Source organism: Bactrocera tryoni, chromosome 5, assembly GCF_016617805.1.
Source record: "Bactrocera tryoni isolate S06 chromosome 5, CSIRO_BtryS06_freeze2, whole genome shotgun sequence".
Classification (NCBI taxonomy): Eukaryota; Metazoa; Arthropoda; class Insecta; order Diptera; family Tephritidae; genus Bactrocera; species Bactrocera tryoni.
This window is the reverse complement of record NC_052503.1, coordinates 37803256-37822452: the sequence shown is the minus strand read 5'-3', so window position 1 is coordinate 37822452 and position 19197 is coordinate 37803256. Positions and strand designations below refer to the sequence as shown.

General features: G+C 40.2%; 2 protein-coding genes across 5 annotated transcripts in view; one reads left to right on the top strand and one right to left on the bottom strand.

Moving 5' to 3' along the window:
• LOC120777186 overlaps nucleotides 1-19197 on the bottom strand; it is a 181052-nt gene that overhangs the window by 143181 nt on the left and 18674 nt on the right. For all 4 annotated transcript variants that reach the window (XM_040108352.1, XM_040108353.1, XM_040108354.1 and 1 more), the window contains exon 2: nucleotides 7906-7953. The gene's annotated coding sequence lies outside the window, so the exon portion shown is untranslated. The remainder of the gene's footprint in view (nucleotides 1-7905; nucleotides 7954-19197) is intronic.
• LOC120777150 (enhancer of split M1 protein) lies at nucleotides 1655-2045 on the top strand. Its single transcript, XM_040108295.1, has 3 exons — nucleotides 1655-1682; nucleotides 1751-1906; nucleotides 1969-2045. Exons 1-3 carry the CDS (start codon nucleotides 1655-1657, stop codon nucleotides 2043-2045), a joined length of 261 nt encoding a protein of 86 aa, XP_039964229.1.

Below are 19197 nucleotides of genomic sequence, written 5' to 3'. Positions count from 1 at the left end.
GTATTCAATTAAAAAAATTTAAGTGATAGTAGTGATAGGTTAGGTTGAATTAGGTTAAGTTATGAGATCGATCTTAACATGGTTTTCACTTCGAAGGCTTAGAATGCCGGTAAGTTATGTTACCTAAAACTGTTTTATAATAGATCATAAGACCATTAAAAATCGACAAAACTATTTTAGCCTTTCACAAATTTATTTTAGCGGCTAATATCAGTTTCAGCTATGTCTTCTGGTTGCACGAAAGCAATACTGTCGAGATGTTGCAACTTCAGTCTTGCAATAGCTGGATAATGGAGACTAAAGTGCTTGGATGTTTCCATCCCACATCCCCAAAAATGGAAGAATTTTAGCCTTACCTAATGAATGCCTATTCGATAATGTCCAGTAAAAACTACTAATATTGTGGCAAAATGAACTTTAGGAAGGGCAAGTAGCTTAGTAGGTTATCTGCGTTCTACTCTGAGCCCAAAAAATAGATGTTTTCTGAGCAATACACGGACGTATGGATGTACATATATATCCACGAGTTATATAACAGTACAGAGGTGGTTCCTTGGCGTCGATCTGTATTCTATACAATAAGAATATGTTGACGAATTTGCTGAGTAATTCCTCAAAACTTATGTATGCTCGGAAGACTTTTTGGATTGACTAATATCGAAATTGCGTTGACACGTGAAAGGGCACCCAAAGCGATGTCTGATATCTTCAAATGTGCCCCAAAGTAAATTGACCACTGAAAATCATTTCATTGATCATATGTACTGCCGTTAAACCAATAATGTTGCCTAAGTTTCGTAGACCACATTTTTGGGAAATTCTCATTAGTGAAGCGAGGATTGCCTTACAAACCGAACGATAAAACTCATGACAAAGTTTCACAAAATTTCGTTTGACGTTTTTTCTGTTAATTATTTTTTTTAATTTGATTTGTCGAACTTATACCATGCTATGAATTTATTACCGAAATGCAAACAAGCTGTTCAAACCGAGAAAATTTTTTTGGTGTTCAGAAAAAAATTTGCAGACGTCATTATTGATCACATGAAAGGGGTTTATTTTGAATAAAGTATGCGCAAATATTTATTTCGAGTGAATATAAATCAACGAGGCTAATCAAAGGGTTCATGGCTACAGCAAAAAATAGGCAGTATCAAACAGCCGAGCGTACAGCTGGCACGAGAAGCACGTCAGAGCTCCTAGAAACAGTATAAACCGAAATGTGTTGTTCATGTAGAGTGCTTTAAACAATGTTTTTTTATACAAAGTTTAACTTGAGTGAATATAGCCAAGCTATACCTAGGAACGTGTTTTATATTTTAGTATTCCAAGCAGCGCCAAGCCTATTCGTAAGATTATTTTTTATTACAGCGCTCACGATTTGCTTGAAGTAAATATTTTCTTACGGCAAACTCAGAAATGTTTAAGCTGAACAAACAAATAAAAAACAATTTGTCAGCAATCAAGTAGAGCAAAAATAATTTTGTAGCCATATGGTTAAATATTTGATTAGCACTGAGCAATTAATACATACCTGTGTATGCATAGGTACACCAGTGTTTGAATGTGGAGCTGCCTTGCAAATCACATAAAAGACAGAGCTGCTGGCAGCCTTTGTTAGGTCGGCGTGAAGTGTCGCATTGTTATTTAAACAATGAAATTAATCGCTTTAATAATTACTGGTAAGCGGCTTTTGGTGACATCGAAAAATATATTTTGTGTTAATAAAATTATTCAAACAAAATTTTAGGTTTGCTTCTGCTTGGAGTGGTTTCAGCGCAAACGGAAAACTGCACCAGGTTTTGTACAAGGATTTACGATCCTGTATGTGGATACAATGGAGAAACCTACAAACAATATGCCAGTCCCTGTCTGTTGGAATCAGAGCAATGTGAGACCGGCGAGGGTATGTTCAGGTTTGACTAACACTAGAAGGTATATTTGACTAAAATTTTTTTGTGTTTGTAGTTATAGAAACTGTGGCACTCGAGAAGTGCCCTGATCAGAAATCTGCTGAACCACAGGATGAAGCACAAATGGCGTAATTCAACGGCAAACATTGTACTATTTAAATATAATGAAGTCAGGTGCGGAGTAACGAAATTTTATGTGAAAATAATTAGTATAAAAATTGTCATATTTTCAGCGAATAATTAAATTGGATATATGGCGCATAAAGGCCGAAATAAATTGTTTTATTTATAAAAGGCTGTTTACTTGTATTTGTAAGGAATACTGTGAAAATTCGAATGACAGCAGCAACTGTCACTGACTGACATTTCGGTCAATCAGTATGAATGATTACTCTGGGAAAAACAATTTTCATTTGTATGATAGCTATATATTACAGTTATCCTATTTTAATAATTTCTTCACAAATTCTAACGTTGCCTTGGTTAATGATCCTTGTCAAAATTTCGTGAAGATATCTTGTCAGTTAAATGTTTTGATTATTCAGTTTGTATGACAGCAATATGCTATATATCCGATGTTAAAAAATTCTTCGCAAATTATTACCATTGGTTTCGAAGTTAACTAAATTTCATCAGGATGTCGTGTCAAATAAAAAAGTTTTTCTTACAAGCATTTGATTCCGATCGCTCAGTTTGTATGACAGCTGTATGCTAGCGGAGTTCGATATCGGCGGTTCTTCCAAATGAGAAACCTCCTGAGGAGAAAAAAAATTTGCGCAAAATTTCGGAGTGATATCTCAACTAGTTCGCGTATATACAGACAAGGATTTCTATAAAAGTTGGGTTTTTACTTCTTAAATTTTTTTGAAAAAAATGTTTTGTAGAGGACTTCAAAGTAAGCCTCCGATTGTCATTATTTCACTTAAAATTCTGTCCGACGAGTAACTATTTGAATTTTGGAAACAAAAGAAAATCAGCCGGGTTCCAAACCTACAGAATAAGATGACTGAAGCAGCCAATTTGGCCGAAACTATAGGGCGGGTCTAAGTCAGTGCGTTGTCATAGTGGAAAAGCACTTTTATCTTCACAAAATAGAACATGAATGCAATTCGGCGTCGAATCATCACAATAAGTAAATCCCTGCTCCTCTCTTAATAGGCGATAGTACAGTCTACGCCTTCTTCAGAGCAGGTTCCGCGTAAAGTCTACTGTTTCGACTATCCTTTGGACCGTATACCGGTGGATACATATTGCGTTCATGTTCACGAAAGAATACTGAAACTCCTTCGGATGACGGTTGAATAGGTTTCCATACTTTTACATCAAAGCAAGCAAATGCTGTATCGACCGCGATTGCTTCTACACCAACAAAGGTTCTGGTCAATCGATATTCAAGTGAAGTATGCGGCCATCCGAGACATGCTTTTTGGCTATAGGAAGCAAGATGAGCATGACTATTCGATCTTGTTAATGAACTTAAGCTAAATTGGCATTATTAGGTTATGCAAGCAGACGATAACTAGACTCTCAGTAAGTAAAACGGTTAATATTATCTGAGTCATGTAGGGATAAAAGGCAAAAGTGTTGGCTACCTTAGGACAATTGAGTTTTCAGCCGCCAAACTTGAGGAACACCTCAGGTCTAGACACATTAGTAATACAGGGCATTCCACAGAGTTACTTTGGGGTGATGATGATGGACAGACCAAAAAGCTTATAGTTTTAAAGAAAAGGGAACTTAGTAATATTGTAGGGGTCATCACCGGGCACCTTCCCTTAAGATCCCATCTTCAGAAAATGAGGCAGGTGAATTCGGCGAAATGTAGGGCATGCATGCGCGAAGAAGGATGAAGCGTTATCTTTGCTAATGCCCAGTTTTCAACCGGTTGAGACGAAATATATTCCACAGCTACCAATGCTCCAACTTAAGATAGAGAAGATTTAGATTTTTTCAAATCCATTGAGTTACTGAATAATGCTTAATTTGGTTACCACTCGCGAACGCAAAGGACCTATTGATGTCCTACTCCCTTGTGAACCAACCCACCACCTTAACTTGTCAATTACCTTGGAACATACACATAGGCACATACATATGTAAATGCGTAGTCACATGCACTTGCTACTAGTGAGTAAATAAGTTTGGGGCGCTTTGAACATTCCTCAAAGTACACTAACCCCATGTGCACTTGGCTGTTTGTTTGCACAGCATCTATGGTATGCGTTTCTACGTAGAGTTTCTGAAATTCCCATACCGCACGACGTCTGCCTAACCTCGGCCGCTGAATTAGAATAAAAAAGTAGCAACGCGTCAATATCTCCGACTGCAGTGCCGTCGAAGCGGAAACAGAGGTCAACGATTGCGGCGAAATATTATGATGAAAGCCATGTGTTCTCTCTATTACCTTTCGGGCATTCAGGTAAACAAACCAATGGAAAACTACTAGAGCTCTGCTACCAGTTCAGCAGCTTTCCGTCTGAGCAAACACACTTTTTTACAAAGCGATAGACACACAAACTGCGAACTCACACATTCTAGCTCCACACGCGCACCAGCACATGTTAGGACATCTAGCAGTTGTTGCCAAGTTTAATGGCCACCAGACATGTCAATCGTCTGCGGAGAACTCACAACATAGTGGCTGCCCCAGCGCTAGACCAGTCAGCAGAAGCGTCGACATTGATGGCTTTCGTGGTGGTTTGTGCACCGTAATCTCTGCGAATTGCAGGCGTGTGTCTTACGACGATTGTGTGTGTGTGTGTGTGTGTGGGTACGTGGTCTCTAGATGATTTGCCTGTGGTCGTCATTAGAGACTGTTGCTCATGGGATGTGGCAGAGTCGGCAGCGGTTTGTGGGTGGTGTTAGGCGACATGCTGTCGTCACCAGCATCATTGTTTGTTTACTCAATCGTGCAAGGTTTTCAATAAAAGTTCAACGTTTTCGCAACTGACGATGGCGCTGGTGATAACGTGGCTTTTGGCTCTCTTACCTTGTTTGCGATTTTCTTTGTGAATGTCAACAACCTCGGGGTATTCTGGGAAAATTCTGCAGCGAAAACATTATTAAGCACAAATAAATACTTACTACGGTAACGTGTAACAATTGTCTCCATTGGAACATGCGCAAATATTGTATAGGTATATGTGTATATTATTATATTCTTAAGAAGAAGATATGTGTATATATGTTTATATACATATATGATGGTGACTATGTATATATACTTATTTGTTTACATATATTTAGCGAGTAAAGCTTAGTTGCAGATACGAGCAAGCATTTTATTAAAATTTTTTGCTTAAGTATCTCAAATCCCCTTCAACCTTGCAAGATTCCGAAATACCACTGTATCTTCCTAGCGGAACTCTTTGCGATAAGAAAAACTGCAAGGGAACAACATGCAAAAGATCAATATAGACGTCGATAGACAGACGGCAATAATCTCACATAGTATTATGTCAGTTAAATGGTTTTAGAAGCAAGGAGTCAGTAGCTAAGACAGATTTTCGTGTGCGCCCGTACCGACTGGATTCGTTAGAGTGCTGGCCTGGATTCGAGCGGCTGGTCAGTTGTCTCCGAGCACCTGGAGAGTCAGAACGAACATTTTTGCAAACTGAAAGTGCAGCGTTCGTTAGAGCAGAGGTAAACGATTAAAGTCTGCATGAAAATATGTAAATCTGCGACAGAGTCGTTTGATTTGATCAAGCAGGCTTACCCCTTGCTTTAGCAAGATGTGGTGTGCTTCGGTGGCACCTGGCCTTTTTGGAGGGCCAGGAAGAGTTCGCTGATGAATAAGCAAATCCAAAGTGAAAAAAATGCTCATTGTCTTTTCAGACATCAAAGGCATCGTCCACCATGAATTTGTTCCCCCTGGACAAACCGTCAACGCCAAGTTTTAGGTGAAAGTCCTCAGGAGACTCAAACGAAGGGACATCGCGCCTCACATCACTTTCCTTGTGCACAGCTAGCTAACCAAGGCCGACATCACAACGCTTCCGCAGCCGTCCTACAGCCCAGATGTGACCCCCGGACTTTTGTTAGTTTCCCTCCTTGAAAAGACCGATGAAAGGGGATCCAACCTCCCGTACTTCTGGCCAGTCTTATCTAGATAACGCTTTAGATATTTGAGGGCTTATCAGTTCAAGGGACTAGATGAAGTATCAAAAGCTTAAAATAAACTGTATCTCCATCTGATATTACTAAAGACCAGTGGTTGCATGTGTGGAGTAACAGCCGGCCAATATAACCCAATTTAACATATTTCTAACCTTAGAAGGAAATAACGATATCCTAAAGATATCTGCGATTAAACAAAGAAAAACAATGAATATATAACGATTTGAAGATGATCATACTCACAAAAAAACACAGGTGGTATTTCCTTAATATACGAGGTGTGTTCAAAAAGTATCGCGAATTTTGAATTTTCGCGGGTTACGTATATTCGAATTTCGAACTTTTTGTGGGGTATGTTGGCACTCATGTCTCTCACTTATGCCAACAAGCTCGGCCATTTAGAATGTTCATTTAATTGTTGACAGCTACTTTGCTTGCACGTGTTTTGGATCGTCTTCGATTTTTACCTATTCAAAAAAATGGATTAAAGAACCTGTATCAAATTTTGTGTGAAAAACGAAATTAAGTGCGCGGATGCATTCCGAATGTTGACTGTGGCATACAGGAGAAGCTACCTTGGACTGAAGCAACGTTTATCGGTGGTACAAAATGTTCTCAGAAGGCCGAGAAGATGTGAACGACGAAGAGCGTGCGGACGCCACTTCAACAACAGACGAAAAAATTAATGAAGTGGAGAAAATGGTATTGGCCAATCGTCGAATCACCGTTAGAGAAGTTGCTGAGGACCTAAAAATATCGATTGGCAACTTATGCGCAATTTGCGCGAAGCAATCCGCCAGAAACGCCCGGATTTGTGGAAGAACAAAAATTGGCTTTTGCACCACGATAACGCGATAACGTAACATCGTTGCTTGTGTGCGACTTTTTGGCCAAAAACAACACACTAATGATGCCGCAGCCACCGTATTCCCCAGATCTGGCACCCTGTGACTTTTTCTTGTTCCCTAAACTGAAGAGGCCCATGAAAGGACGACGTTACGCTTTTCTTGACGAGATAAAGGCGGCATCGAAGGAGGAGCTGAAGAAGATAAAAAAAAATGATTTTTGAAGTGCTTCGAAGATTGGAAAAACCGTTGGCACAAGTGTATAATATCTCATGGGGATTACTTGGAAGGGGTCAAAATAGATATTCATGAATAAATAAATAATTTTTGAAAAAACACAAAATTCGCGATACTTTTTGAACACACCTCGTACGATATCCGAAAATATATGCTCCGCAATTTCGTTATATGGTTAAAATTTCTTTGTGAACTCCAATGGCACATTAAGGTATAACATTAATAAATTTGAATATATGTCTGTGATGGACCTCGTAAATAATGTACAGAAATATTTGCAAAAGTATGAGTGAAAGAGTTTTAAGGTTATGAGTGGCCCGAATATTGAAAACGTGAGTTGTAAAAGAATCTTTATTTTGAATTGTCCAGTTTGTACGGCAGCTAAGTGTTATAGTCGTCTGATCTGAACATTTTTTCAGACAATGATCTGTGCCAAATTTGGTGAAAATATCTCGTCAAATAAAATAGTTTGCCATCGAAGGTCTTAATTTCAATCGTTCAGTTTGTAGAGCAGCTATATAATATATAATATCGGTAGCTCAAATTGTGGAGTAAAAAGAACGTGTGCATAATGTCAGATCGATATCTTGTGAACTGAGAGACTAGTTCGCGTATATATCGACGGACAGATAGACAGGCATAGCTAATCGACTTTGCTCATCATGCTGGTCAGTTACATATATTATCGGTGACGATTTTTCTTTCGGAGTGTTACAAACTACGTAGCGAATTTAATAGAAACTGTTCATGGTATAAATTAATTTTTTTTTAATATATATATTTATAAAGCTTACCTCAGAGCAGTGATAAAATGCCACTTTGATGCTGTTTGCTGGCAACCTCTGAAAAAGTTAAAAATTTCATAAAATATTTTTACATAGTTATGAAACGAAAATAAATAAAAAAAGAGATAAAAACGAAACGAAAAATTATTCTTAAAATTAAGGATAAGACTCTCTTAAATATATAAAATATTATAAATACACATGAATTCTAAGCTATCATGTTAAAAAAGGTCATTTTCAAAGGTGGCACAATGTGAAAACCTCTGAAAATTAATTTTAGCATATCACAATAAAGATTCCCACAGAAAAAAGTCTAAAGGTGTAATATCACACGATTTTGATGGCCAATCGACCGAAAATTATCTGCTCATGGAAGTGTTCTCCCAATCAATCCATTGATTGATGCGATGTGTGGGAAGTGGCGCCGTCTTGTTGAAACGAAATGCCGTCGAGATCACTAGCTTCAATTTCAGGCATTAAATAGTCGGTTGTCATGGTGATAGCCATTGACGGTTACGTTCTCACCGGCATCATTTTTGAAGATATATCGACCTATGATTAAAGTTCATCAGAATAAAATTGTGAAACAACTGTTATGATATGAAAATCGATGTTTAATTTTAGAAATAATTTCAGAACTTAAACTTCATTGAAGTGCCTACGAATTAAATTAAACATTATGTATTCTGTATTTTTGATTCGCTTAAGCTACTTATGACATTGAAGAGAAACGAATAGCAATTGAAATGGCTAACCGTTTCGTTTTTGGTGAAATCAAATCGCAGCACATTTGCCTTAATGATAGCAATTTAAGTCGTCAGGATTTTTGATAGCCCACTTCGAAGTCATAAAACGTTTTTCGAATTCTTTCAGTTGCCGTCTTCACAACAACCAGCGAAAAAAGAAATGGTGGATTGAACCAATGCTGAAAAAGCGCATGAAAACCAACACACTTGCACTTTAGGAGAGATGCCGGAATCATCTGCGTATTTAACGTCTGCTGGCCCGGAATACCAAACATCACACACACACATACGTGAATGCAATGTACATGTGTGTAAGTGCCAGCGCTGGCACATATGCAAATCTTATCGAGAATATGCTCAGCAACATGTGTATATGCCTGTGAGTAAAGCGTACTTCTTATGCATATGTTTGCAAGTGTGTGTGTGTGAGTATTGTATACAAACAAGTCGTTGTTCTTTTTGGTATGCGGCTGCTCGTTTACTTTTTGCCTCGAAATCACTGCAAACCGTTACGATAGCGAAAAAGCAGATTTAGATACAGATTGACGTAGGATACAAGCTGAGTGGAGGCTGCTGTCGTATGGCATTTGTGCATGCGTTGGTTGCTTTCGGTCGACCGTTGTGGCACGTGCAGCATGTGCAACACTGTTGCATCAATCGAATATATGCTTATGAAGACAATAACGTAATGCAAGCCGTGTACGCTATGCAGATCCGTAAGGGATGAGCTGCATTTCTACGCAAATAGCGAGAAGTCGCAAGGCTTGTGCTATCAATGGCTAAGCTTCCGATTGCAGCATGTAAGCCATGTTAAATTGCACGTAACCGTGCACATTTGTTGCATCAATGATATGGAATTATTTCACATGAATTATTCAATTGTGCCGTTCGCAACAATACCCGTAACGACCAGCAACAACAATTGCATTTGAGTATTTTGTTATTGTTCAAGTATAAACTGCCGGAATCAATTGCAGGCACTTACTCAAATACTGAGGCTGACTGTAGATGAGGGTTTAGGTGTCGGGCTGATTTCATTACCTGCATAAGCGCAATGCTCAACATTAAGAGATAGTGTTTTTGGGAAGCTGGAAAATGGCAAGTGTCCTCTGGGTAGTCAAAAAACACCCGTCTGAAGGCAAGCTAAAGTGAGAAGGCCAATTATCTCTCCTCAGGGTTCTGCGCTAGATTTGAGGCCCGCCTCGTAAAAATACATCCCCGAAGAAAAGGACGGAAAAGGTTTGGATGAGAGACCCCTCTTCTGATGACGACCACTACAAACGGTTTTAAGGATTATGATTTAAGGGCAAGCAAATGGATTATCTGGTCCCTAAATTTGGAAGATGTGGATACCCACACGGTTGATGTCTTCGGAAAAGTAAAGGCTAACATCACTGCTGTTCAAGAATCGCGATGGATGGTACACAGACAGAGAGGATGAACATAACATTGTAACATTTACTAGAGCTACCATATAAAGAAGCGAAAATTCAATGTTCGATCTGTGGTGAGAGAAAGACTCAGTCGTCGAATTCTGACATTCACTTCGGGTATGAGCGTCTAGACACAATCCGCATCAGAGCAAAATTTTTAAACATAACACTGATTTCGCCCAAACCCCGACCGAAGAGAAAGTCAAGAGGAATAAAGATGCCGTTTTTGCGCGGCTGGAGCGCGCTTATAACAACTGACCCCGCCAGGTTGTAAAAATTGTGAGTTGCGATTTAAACACCTGGGTGGGCAAAAAAGGTATCTTTCAACAGTCGGACAATTCAGCTTTCATGGCGAAATCTCTCCAAATGGTTGAGATCGACTTCGCAGGGGCCTGAAATATGGTTGTCTCTAGTACTTGATTTCAGCACAAGAAAATTGATCAAATTCAAGTTCGAAATCATATCGATGATGTTGTAGTTGATGGACGATATGTATTCAGTGTCCTTGACGTGCGTATGCTCCGAGGATCTAACATCGACTGGGACCACTATCTTGTAGTAGCGAAGATAAGTGCCACCTCTTCGTCGATAAACACAAGGAAGGTGCGAGTTCGTGACGAACACTCACAACCGATAGCAAAACTGTCTTCTGTTCCACTTGCACTCGGTATAAGGGAACTGTGGGACAAAATTTCAAGCTTCACAGCACAGCTGCAGACGAAACCAATGATATTCGAGTTCGAGAGTGCAGCTGGTACGATGAGGAGTGTCGCGTCGCAATGAAGAGAATGCAGACAGTCTACGCGCAATATTGCGATCGACTAAGACACGAGCGGGGTGGGATAGACACCGAAAGCTGAAGAGGGAACCGAGGCGCATATGCAGAAAAAAAAGAAAGAAGCCGAAATGTGTGAGTTTGGAGAGCTTAAGAAACTGGCCGAAAGAGGTAATGCTTAAAAATTCTACGAAAAGATGTGGTGACTAACGGAGTATGGAATATGGTGATATAGTGGCGGATGTTCAGAGCAAACTCAAATTATGAAGGGAACACTTATTCAGCCTGCTGAACGTAAGTAAAAGTGTAACGTCTGGAGATGGCGAACCTGATTCCCCAATAGATGACGATGAAATAGATGCTCCATTGGACGACTATCATGAGGTTCGAGTAGCAGTTACCCGCCTGAAGGATAACAAAGCGTCAGAGGTTAGATGGAGGAGGAGGATTGCTTATCAGCCGAGCTATTCAAACACAGTGGCGAAGAGCTGTCAAGGCGCATGCATCAGCTCCTTTGCAAGATATGGTTATATGAAAGCTTGCACTCCGATTGGCACCTAAGTGTATCCTGCCCAACTCACAAAACGGGGAACCCCAAAATCTGCGCCAATTAGCGTATGACAAGCCTTCTTAATATCGCATATAAGGTCTTAGCGAGCGTAGTGTGTGAAAAACTAAAGCTCACCGTCAACAAACTGATTAGACTTGTTCAGTGTGGCCTTTGAAGTGGAAAATTCACTATCGACCAGATTTTTACTATGCGCCAAATCTTTTAAAGCCGGCTTCGACAGGATGAAAAGGAACTGCTTCTATGATGCTATGCTTGAACTTGGTACAAAACTAATCCGTCAGGATCGGGAAGGATCTCTCCGATCAGCAAACTCCCTATGGTGTGACTTCTTCAACATATTGCTGAAGAAAATAATAAGAGAGAAATAGTAGGGAAAGTACAATCTGCTATAAGAGTGTATAGCTGCTGGCGTACGCCGATGATATTGATATCATTTGCCTCAACAATCGCTCTTTAGTTCTGCTTCCTCCAGACTGGATAAGAAGAGAAGCAAATGGGTCGGGTAGTGAAGGAGGCCAAGACAAAAATTTTCCTGTCAAGAACACACAGTCGTCGCACTCGCGACTAGGCTCCTACGACACTGTTGACAGTCATAAATTCGAAGTTGTAGATAATCACGTCTATTTTGGGACCAGCATTAACACCAACAACAACGTCAAACTCGAAATTCAGCAAAGAATAACTCTTGCGATTAGGTGATCCTTCGGACTGAGTAGCCAATTGAGAAGAAAGTCCTGGAACAATGGGCTGTACGAAATATATGGTGTCATTGACATAATTCAAAGAATCAAGAAACAGAAGGAGTTCCAGGAAATATATGTCTGTGTAGTAATGACAAATTTTTCGAACTTTGGACCTAGCTATGTTCGGTCTCTGGATGTCAAATTTTCTTTCTGCCTTAGAAAGTACTTGAATGTATTTAATAGGATTACTACTGTAGAAGTGAGCGTTGTGAGATAGAATTTCGCCAGCAGTCATCGCTTACTGAATTTCCGGAGCCTTAAATGATCTCAGTTGATCTTCCGAAATAATCTTCGGTTGTGGCTGCGATTATTTGTGTTCTAAAGAAAGTCACCGACTTTATTCAGTATTTGCTTGAAAAATCTTTCATATGTTGGTGTACGCGATATAAGCACCAAAAAAGGAGACGAAATATATTTTATGCTATGCAAATAATCAGCAACTAAGGCTCTACATCACTACATTCTATTCAAACATGTTCGCCCAATCCAGAAGGTGACTGAAATTGAAATCATTGATTTGAATTCAACAGTTTGTAAAGCACTCCATACGACTAACAGCAAGCAATTCAACCACACGAGTTCGGCACATACTCTCAACTCAATCAGAGCATGGTCCCAAGGTGTCACGCCAATGCCATTGCTTTTGTTGCCGTCCATTCCCATATGACGCTACATACATACCCATAAGTATATGCAGCTTTTCCCCTGCCACACAATCAAAACTACAACAACAAGTCAGACAAGTTGCCATCATTATATGTATTTGCGTAAATTCACTTGACATTTTCTCGTAGTCAGCAGTCGGTGAGATTCATCAAGCTGCAGCGGTGCGTATGAGCAACGTAGTCACACAGTTCGTTACGTATACGCCCGGGTATACACGGCGCGCATTGTAGCGGCTGAATCGATGACAGATGTCAATGCAGACAAGCGCAAATAAGTCGCATAAATATTTAGCGAATCGGAGTGAGTGTTATTGTGCCGCAGTGCGTTTATATATATATGTGTGTGTTTGTGCACGAGTTTTTCTGTTTTGTATATGTATATGAGCGCGTGAAATGGCAACCTTTGCCCTTTGTGTTGGCTCTATATTCATACGTGTATGTGCTGATATTTGTTCACTTGTTTGTAGAAGGGGAAGAGGGGTCTTCTCTACACAGACACACACACACTTGAACAAATGTCTTCGCACATGAATACTGACAAAGCGACAAGGAATATAAACATTTCGCCAGCGCCTGAGAACAATTCAATTTATTTTATGCTCTTTCGTAAATTACTTGTGCTTCTTTTTCTGTTTTCGTTGTTTTCTTACAGGCGAATCGGTGTTGAGTTTTCTTCAACTTGACTGCTACAAATACTTTAACAGTTTCCTTGCTTTTGTGTCGTTGCTTGTGCCTGGCGGATCGGAGCATGGTTGAGCGTTGTAATGACTGCGACTTACTGTGTGTGTACGTGGTGGGGTGTTGTAATAAACAAGCTCGCAATTTCATTACGTACATTCCCTTCCAGCCTTCTCCTGAAAATAATAAATTTGTACAAATATTTATGCCTTAACGGGTGGAGGCTACATTGTGTACACATACTTGCGCTTATTTGTTTGTATTTTTTCAAGACTCCAGCCTTTTTATCGCCACTGCATCAGGCCGTTGTGTAAGCGATTATTTTTGCGTCGCTTCCCGATTATGTGCCTGATGGCGAAACTTTTGCCATAATCACTTGTCTCACTACATTGCTTCCACTATTTCGCATTGTAATTGGTGTTATTACTTTTTATTGCGCAGTTTTTCCAAATATCGTATGGTTGTTTACGGTGTGGACCAACTACTATATTTTTGCATTAGTCAAAAAAAGCGTAAGGTCTGTAAGTATTTGATTACTAAAGCTATATTTCCGAATTTACTGAAGCTATTGCTTCCAATGAAGACGCAGTTCTCTATGATCATCTTTTGAAAATTTGGCCGAAAAATTACTAACAAATCGAGACGGGGGTATATTCCGAGGATCCCCTCGTCTACAAAACTCAGCTAGCATCTTCCAAGCGGAAGTACTTCATTTGGAGAAGGTCAGAGGAGTTCTACTGAATAACTAGGGGAGGATACAAACCGCTACCATATACACAGCAGCCAGCCGGCGTTGCTTTGTTGTCATCAAAGGTTAATTTCTGCGTAGTCAAAAAATGTGGGTAGACTTTCAAGCTCACTGGCAGGTAACCCGTACTTGTCCATTATTTAGATTCTTGGCCATATGAACATTTTCGGTGATAAACAAGCAGACGAGTTGGTCCCTCTATATGAGTGAGAAAATAATACATCGAATTACAACTATCATAATAGGGCAATGGTCATTTGGAGAATATGCGTCAAAAATGACAATACATATAACAATACCTGCAGCATCTGCAAGCTCGAATGGAGTAATTAAAAGGTTCTATATTTCCCCTGTGAGTGCTCAGCTGTATCACAAACTCGGTGTAGAACTCCTGCAATCCATATCCTGCCAAGTCTTGAAAGTTTGTCTACAAAAAGTGGATAATTGAATCGTCTTTTCAGGTAAGCAGGAGTTCTTAATTCTGGCTAAAATGTATGTACACTTCTCAGCTGTTAAAATAAGGCTCACCCACGAAGGCTTTTGTAGCTCATTTTCGGGAAATTCACATTGCATTCATACAGGTTTATTCGTATTGGTTGTGCATGTTGCGCCTATAGAACAGTTTGGTGTCTTAACATCAGGAGAAGGCGATCCCGATTCTTCGATGGAGCAGACGTTCTGTAGAATGACCATAAAAAAGTTCGAATAGCAATTTCCTGTCTGAAGAACAACAAAGCGTCGTGGCCGATGGATTGCCGGCAGAGCTATTCAAACACGACGGCGAAGAACTGATAAGGAGCATGCATCAGCTTCTTTGTAAAATATGGTTCGCCGAGAGAATGCCTGCTGATTGGAATTCAACAAACTCATTGAACCTTAACAGTGTGCCAGGATCGGGAAGGACGTTTCAGAGCCTTTCGATACCAAATGAGGTTTCAGATAAGGCGACTACCTATCGAGCGGCTTCCTCAATCTACTCCAGGTGAAAATAATTCGACCGACATAGCTGAATATAGAAGATACACTGTACAGCTGCTGGCGTACGCCGATTATATTGATATCACTGGCCTCAATAACCACGCAGAATAACTCTTGACAACAGGTGCTACTGCAGACTGAATAAGAAATTGGGAAGTAAATTCATCTCTCGACGGACAAAGCCCAATTCTATAGGTCACTCAATATTCCCGTCATGCTAAGCAAGTAAACAGATACAAATTTGAAACAGAGAAGGACAGTGTATATATCGGAACCAGTTTTAATTCCATCAACAATGCCTTAAGATCAATCGCAGAATAACTTTGGCAGCAGGTGCTACTTTGAGGTTGGAAAGCAATCGAGAAGCAGATCTCTTTCGATTAAGGAAAATTACACTCTATAAATTTCCTATCATTCCTTTCTATTATACGGCGCAGAAACATGGACGATGACGAAGCGAGATGAGAAAGTATTAAAGCATTCGTGAGAATTGTTCTTCCCAATTCCTTTCGAGTCGTCTGCATGAGCGATGAATATCGAAGAAGACGGAACCGTGAACTGTAAGAGCTCTACAATGACGGGAACATAAGTGCATAAAAATCCAACGAATCCCGTCGACCATTACGTTCGCATAGTAAATAATGTTCCAACGAAAAGCTCTCTCAAATCGAAACCTATGGATGGACAACGGAAGCAGGGCTCTCACGCATTTAACCAAGTGTTTATCGACACCACTTACCATGTATTTTTAGTACAATTATATATAAGAGCACTTATAGGTCTTCGAACGAACCTGTAAATCAAAGTTGAAGCACATATGCAAGCCATTTCGACTACAAACAACGATGAGTGACAGTACATTTTTTGAAACTAGACGCGTTTCCAAGGTGGATTATTTCATTTTACGCCCCACCCTGCTTTATCGCTGACTGTTTACATGAAAAGTTGGAATATCATACTCAAACTGTAATAAGTCGTAGGGGTGTTTAAAAAGTCTACGCGAAGCTAAGCCACAGAATGTTGTTGTTAATGAAAGCCCCACTGAAGCACACGTACATACCAGCTAACTCCGCAACTTGCCGCAACACTAACATTGCTAAGAGTGAAGGCAAAAACCGAGAGTAATGCCAGTATTTGTTGTTGCTGTGACATACTTTGTTCCCGTGCCAATCGCAGTAGTTGCCAAGTTTAAATAAAAGACTGAAACAAAATTGCAAAGCAAACATTTTCAGATTGCTGACAACACAAATGCAAAAGTAAGCTGATGAGAGCGAAAGTTGAAATGAGTACAGAAAAAGCTCTCATAATAATTATGACGATGAAAATGAAAACGCTGGCACTTTCATTAGTGGCATTATCTACATATTTCCGGCAACGTTGCAGCCGAATCAAGGCATAATACAACAACAACGATATGACAGCTTGCACAGCATAAAGTTAGTAAACAACGGTGCAACGTGCTCGCATTGCGGTGCAATCAATGAGTTGAAGTAGTCAGTTGATACCCGCTTATAGGGTTGCCGTATAGAAGTAGCCGCGTTGCGATATGACCCATTTCAGAACAGCGAGATCGTAGCGAGTATAACAGGTTTCGCGGAAGCGCTGCTACTTGAAAAAAATCGTGCTTCAATACTTCGCCAAAGTTAAGACTTCGGTTCTGCTGTATTTGCTATGGTTAAGACTCCAAAAAATACTCTCTTTATATTGTATTAGAGTAAGTATTGTCAATATTAGACTCAACGATGCTGAAGGGAGTCCAGGTGAAACATTTAGTACGAACAAAGTAAATATTAAGGTAAGGTAATGCTAAGCATTGGCGAAGTCTTTAGGAATCAGCTAATCGTATGAGCGCTTCGTAAGTTTCACATAAAATTGGTAGCCACAAATAAAAGCAGTCGCTGGGAATTCTACCCGGTCGCAAAGTGCAAACGAATTACTGTGCTTGGTGCTAACTGCAAGTCGGTCAAGAGATTTGAGGACAATTTACACCGCTCGTTGTTTGTTTTTGTACGCTTTCGGTGCACTTTTGGCCAGCATAAGCTGCTGCCTCCACCGCTGAATGGCTGTGAAGATGCGCCACAAATTTACAGCGCAGCGAAGCCAGTAAATATCGGACATGTCGCAGCTACAGGCGGCACCACCATCTTCATGGCAACAACTGTAAAACGAGGAAGGGCTTCAGCATGAACACAACGTACACACTACGTACTAAAAATAGACGGACAAAGTCAGCGTAGTTACGAAAGGCGATGAAATGGAACGGAATAAATTTGCAGTAGCCAACAACGAGTGCGCTCTGCAAAAGTATACTAAAGTAGCACGAAGTGGAGCAGGGTGCTGCAATGTGGTGGCAGTATCGCCCCCTTGTGACGCAATAAATTCAAGATACACGAGACTTGTGGTAAGTACTATATGCACTGACTTACCTGCATATATTATTGGAAAGCAGTGAAAGTGTGTGTATACTAGCGCCAACGGCATGAATGGGGTCAGGGATTTGCAGTGCCGCCACTAATTCGTGCCACAAGTACACGGCTTATAAAATCACCAATATTGCAAAAAATATTTAAAGAAATATGTAGATGGGCATAGACGATTTAACTTTGGTATGGGGGAGTGTTTCGACCGCCAGTAACTCTGCTCGTCAGGAGAAAATGTCTATTTATATTTGATGAGGGTGCCACTATCCGACATCTATAGGTCTTCACCGATTTCTCCGGTCGTTATTGCTCCTACTATTATACCCTCGGAACATGTTGCGACAGACTATGGGATTTTTTTTGTTACCAACGGTAGCTTGTAACGCCTAAAAATAGTCGAAATAGATATTGAGATACCAAAGTGATTAAAACTGAACCCCATCGGATTATTACGCTCGCTATTGATAGTATCGACTTTTCCTGCCTTATTTAAAAGAAAAACGACCCGATTATGTCGTCTTATCACTGTTTAGGCCAGCGCCTAATTTCTTTTTACCACCCCTAGTGAGTATATAACAAACCATTGCCAGTTAGCTGTTAATAGTTTTCACTCAACTGTTAATAACTTTCACTCAACTGGCAATGGTTTCGTTGAAAACTCCCGCTTAGCAAGCGATCCTGCTAGTCGCGCACTTTTACTTTTTCCTAGAGAGCGAAGGAAGTAAGACGTCGTCCACCGGCCACCACAACCAGCATCACCACAAGCACAAACCAGTAAGTAATTTTTGGTAATCACGATTTAATAAAGAACCAACACTTTAATTTGCTATATTAAACACAAACTTTGTGGTTTCATTTACTAATACACTCCCTTTTTCCTGTTTCATATTCTCAACGATCGACGCATCGTCCGCGAGTGACTCGTCGAACGTTCGAGACATATTCAATCACAATCCGATCCATTTTTGGGGCAGACATACAGTCACCCCGATTTCAACTTTTCTCGTATTTTTTCCCGCTATTTTAATATTTAGCTGCAGTAACACTTGCCCTTTCATCATGACATTACAACCGAAACTCGGAGTTAGTGACCTCAACTGCGTCCTGTCAGCTCAACAATTGAACGTCTAGTGGAGGAAATTTTAATCCACAGGCACATTAATTGAGGAAGACCCTAATCGGTCTCTCACACGTCGTTCTCAAGCGTTGGGCATCTCTGTCATGCCATTGTGGCGAATTTTGCAAAAAGATCTTGGGGTACATCCCTACAAGATCTAGTTTACGCCGCTTTGTCGCCAGATTCGTCGTATGTTCGTGAATTGGGCTGAGCTACAACTTGAAAATGATCCGGTTTTTCATCGAAAAATCGCCTTCCGCGATGAGGCTTATGACTGGCTGAAAGGCTTCGTCAATAAACAAAATATGCGTTATTGATCAGGCCGCAATCCACACGTACTCGATGAGTCACCATTGCATTCTGAAAAAATTACGGTTTGATGCGGTTTATGGCCGTTAATGGGCCGGCGATGGAGATAGAAATATAT

Excerpts from the sequence above, each read along its gene's own strand:
- LOC120777150 (XM_040108295.1), top strand. The coding sequence starts at position 1,655 with ATGAAATTAATCGCTTTAATAATTACTG. Across the intron at positions 1,683-1,750 it reads AATCGCTTTAATAATTACTG|GTTTGCTTCTGCTTGGAGTG; the intron begins GTAAGCGGCTTT and ends ACAAAATTTTAG. Across the intron at positions 1,907-1,968 it reads GCAATGTGAGACCGGCGAGG|TTATAGAAACTGTGGCACTC; the intron begins GTATGTTCAGGT and ends TTGTGTTTGTAG.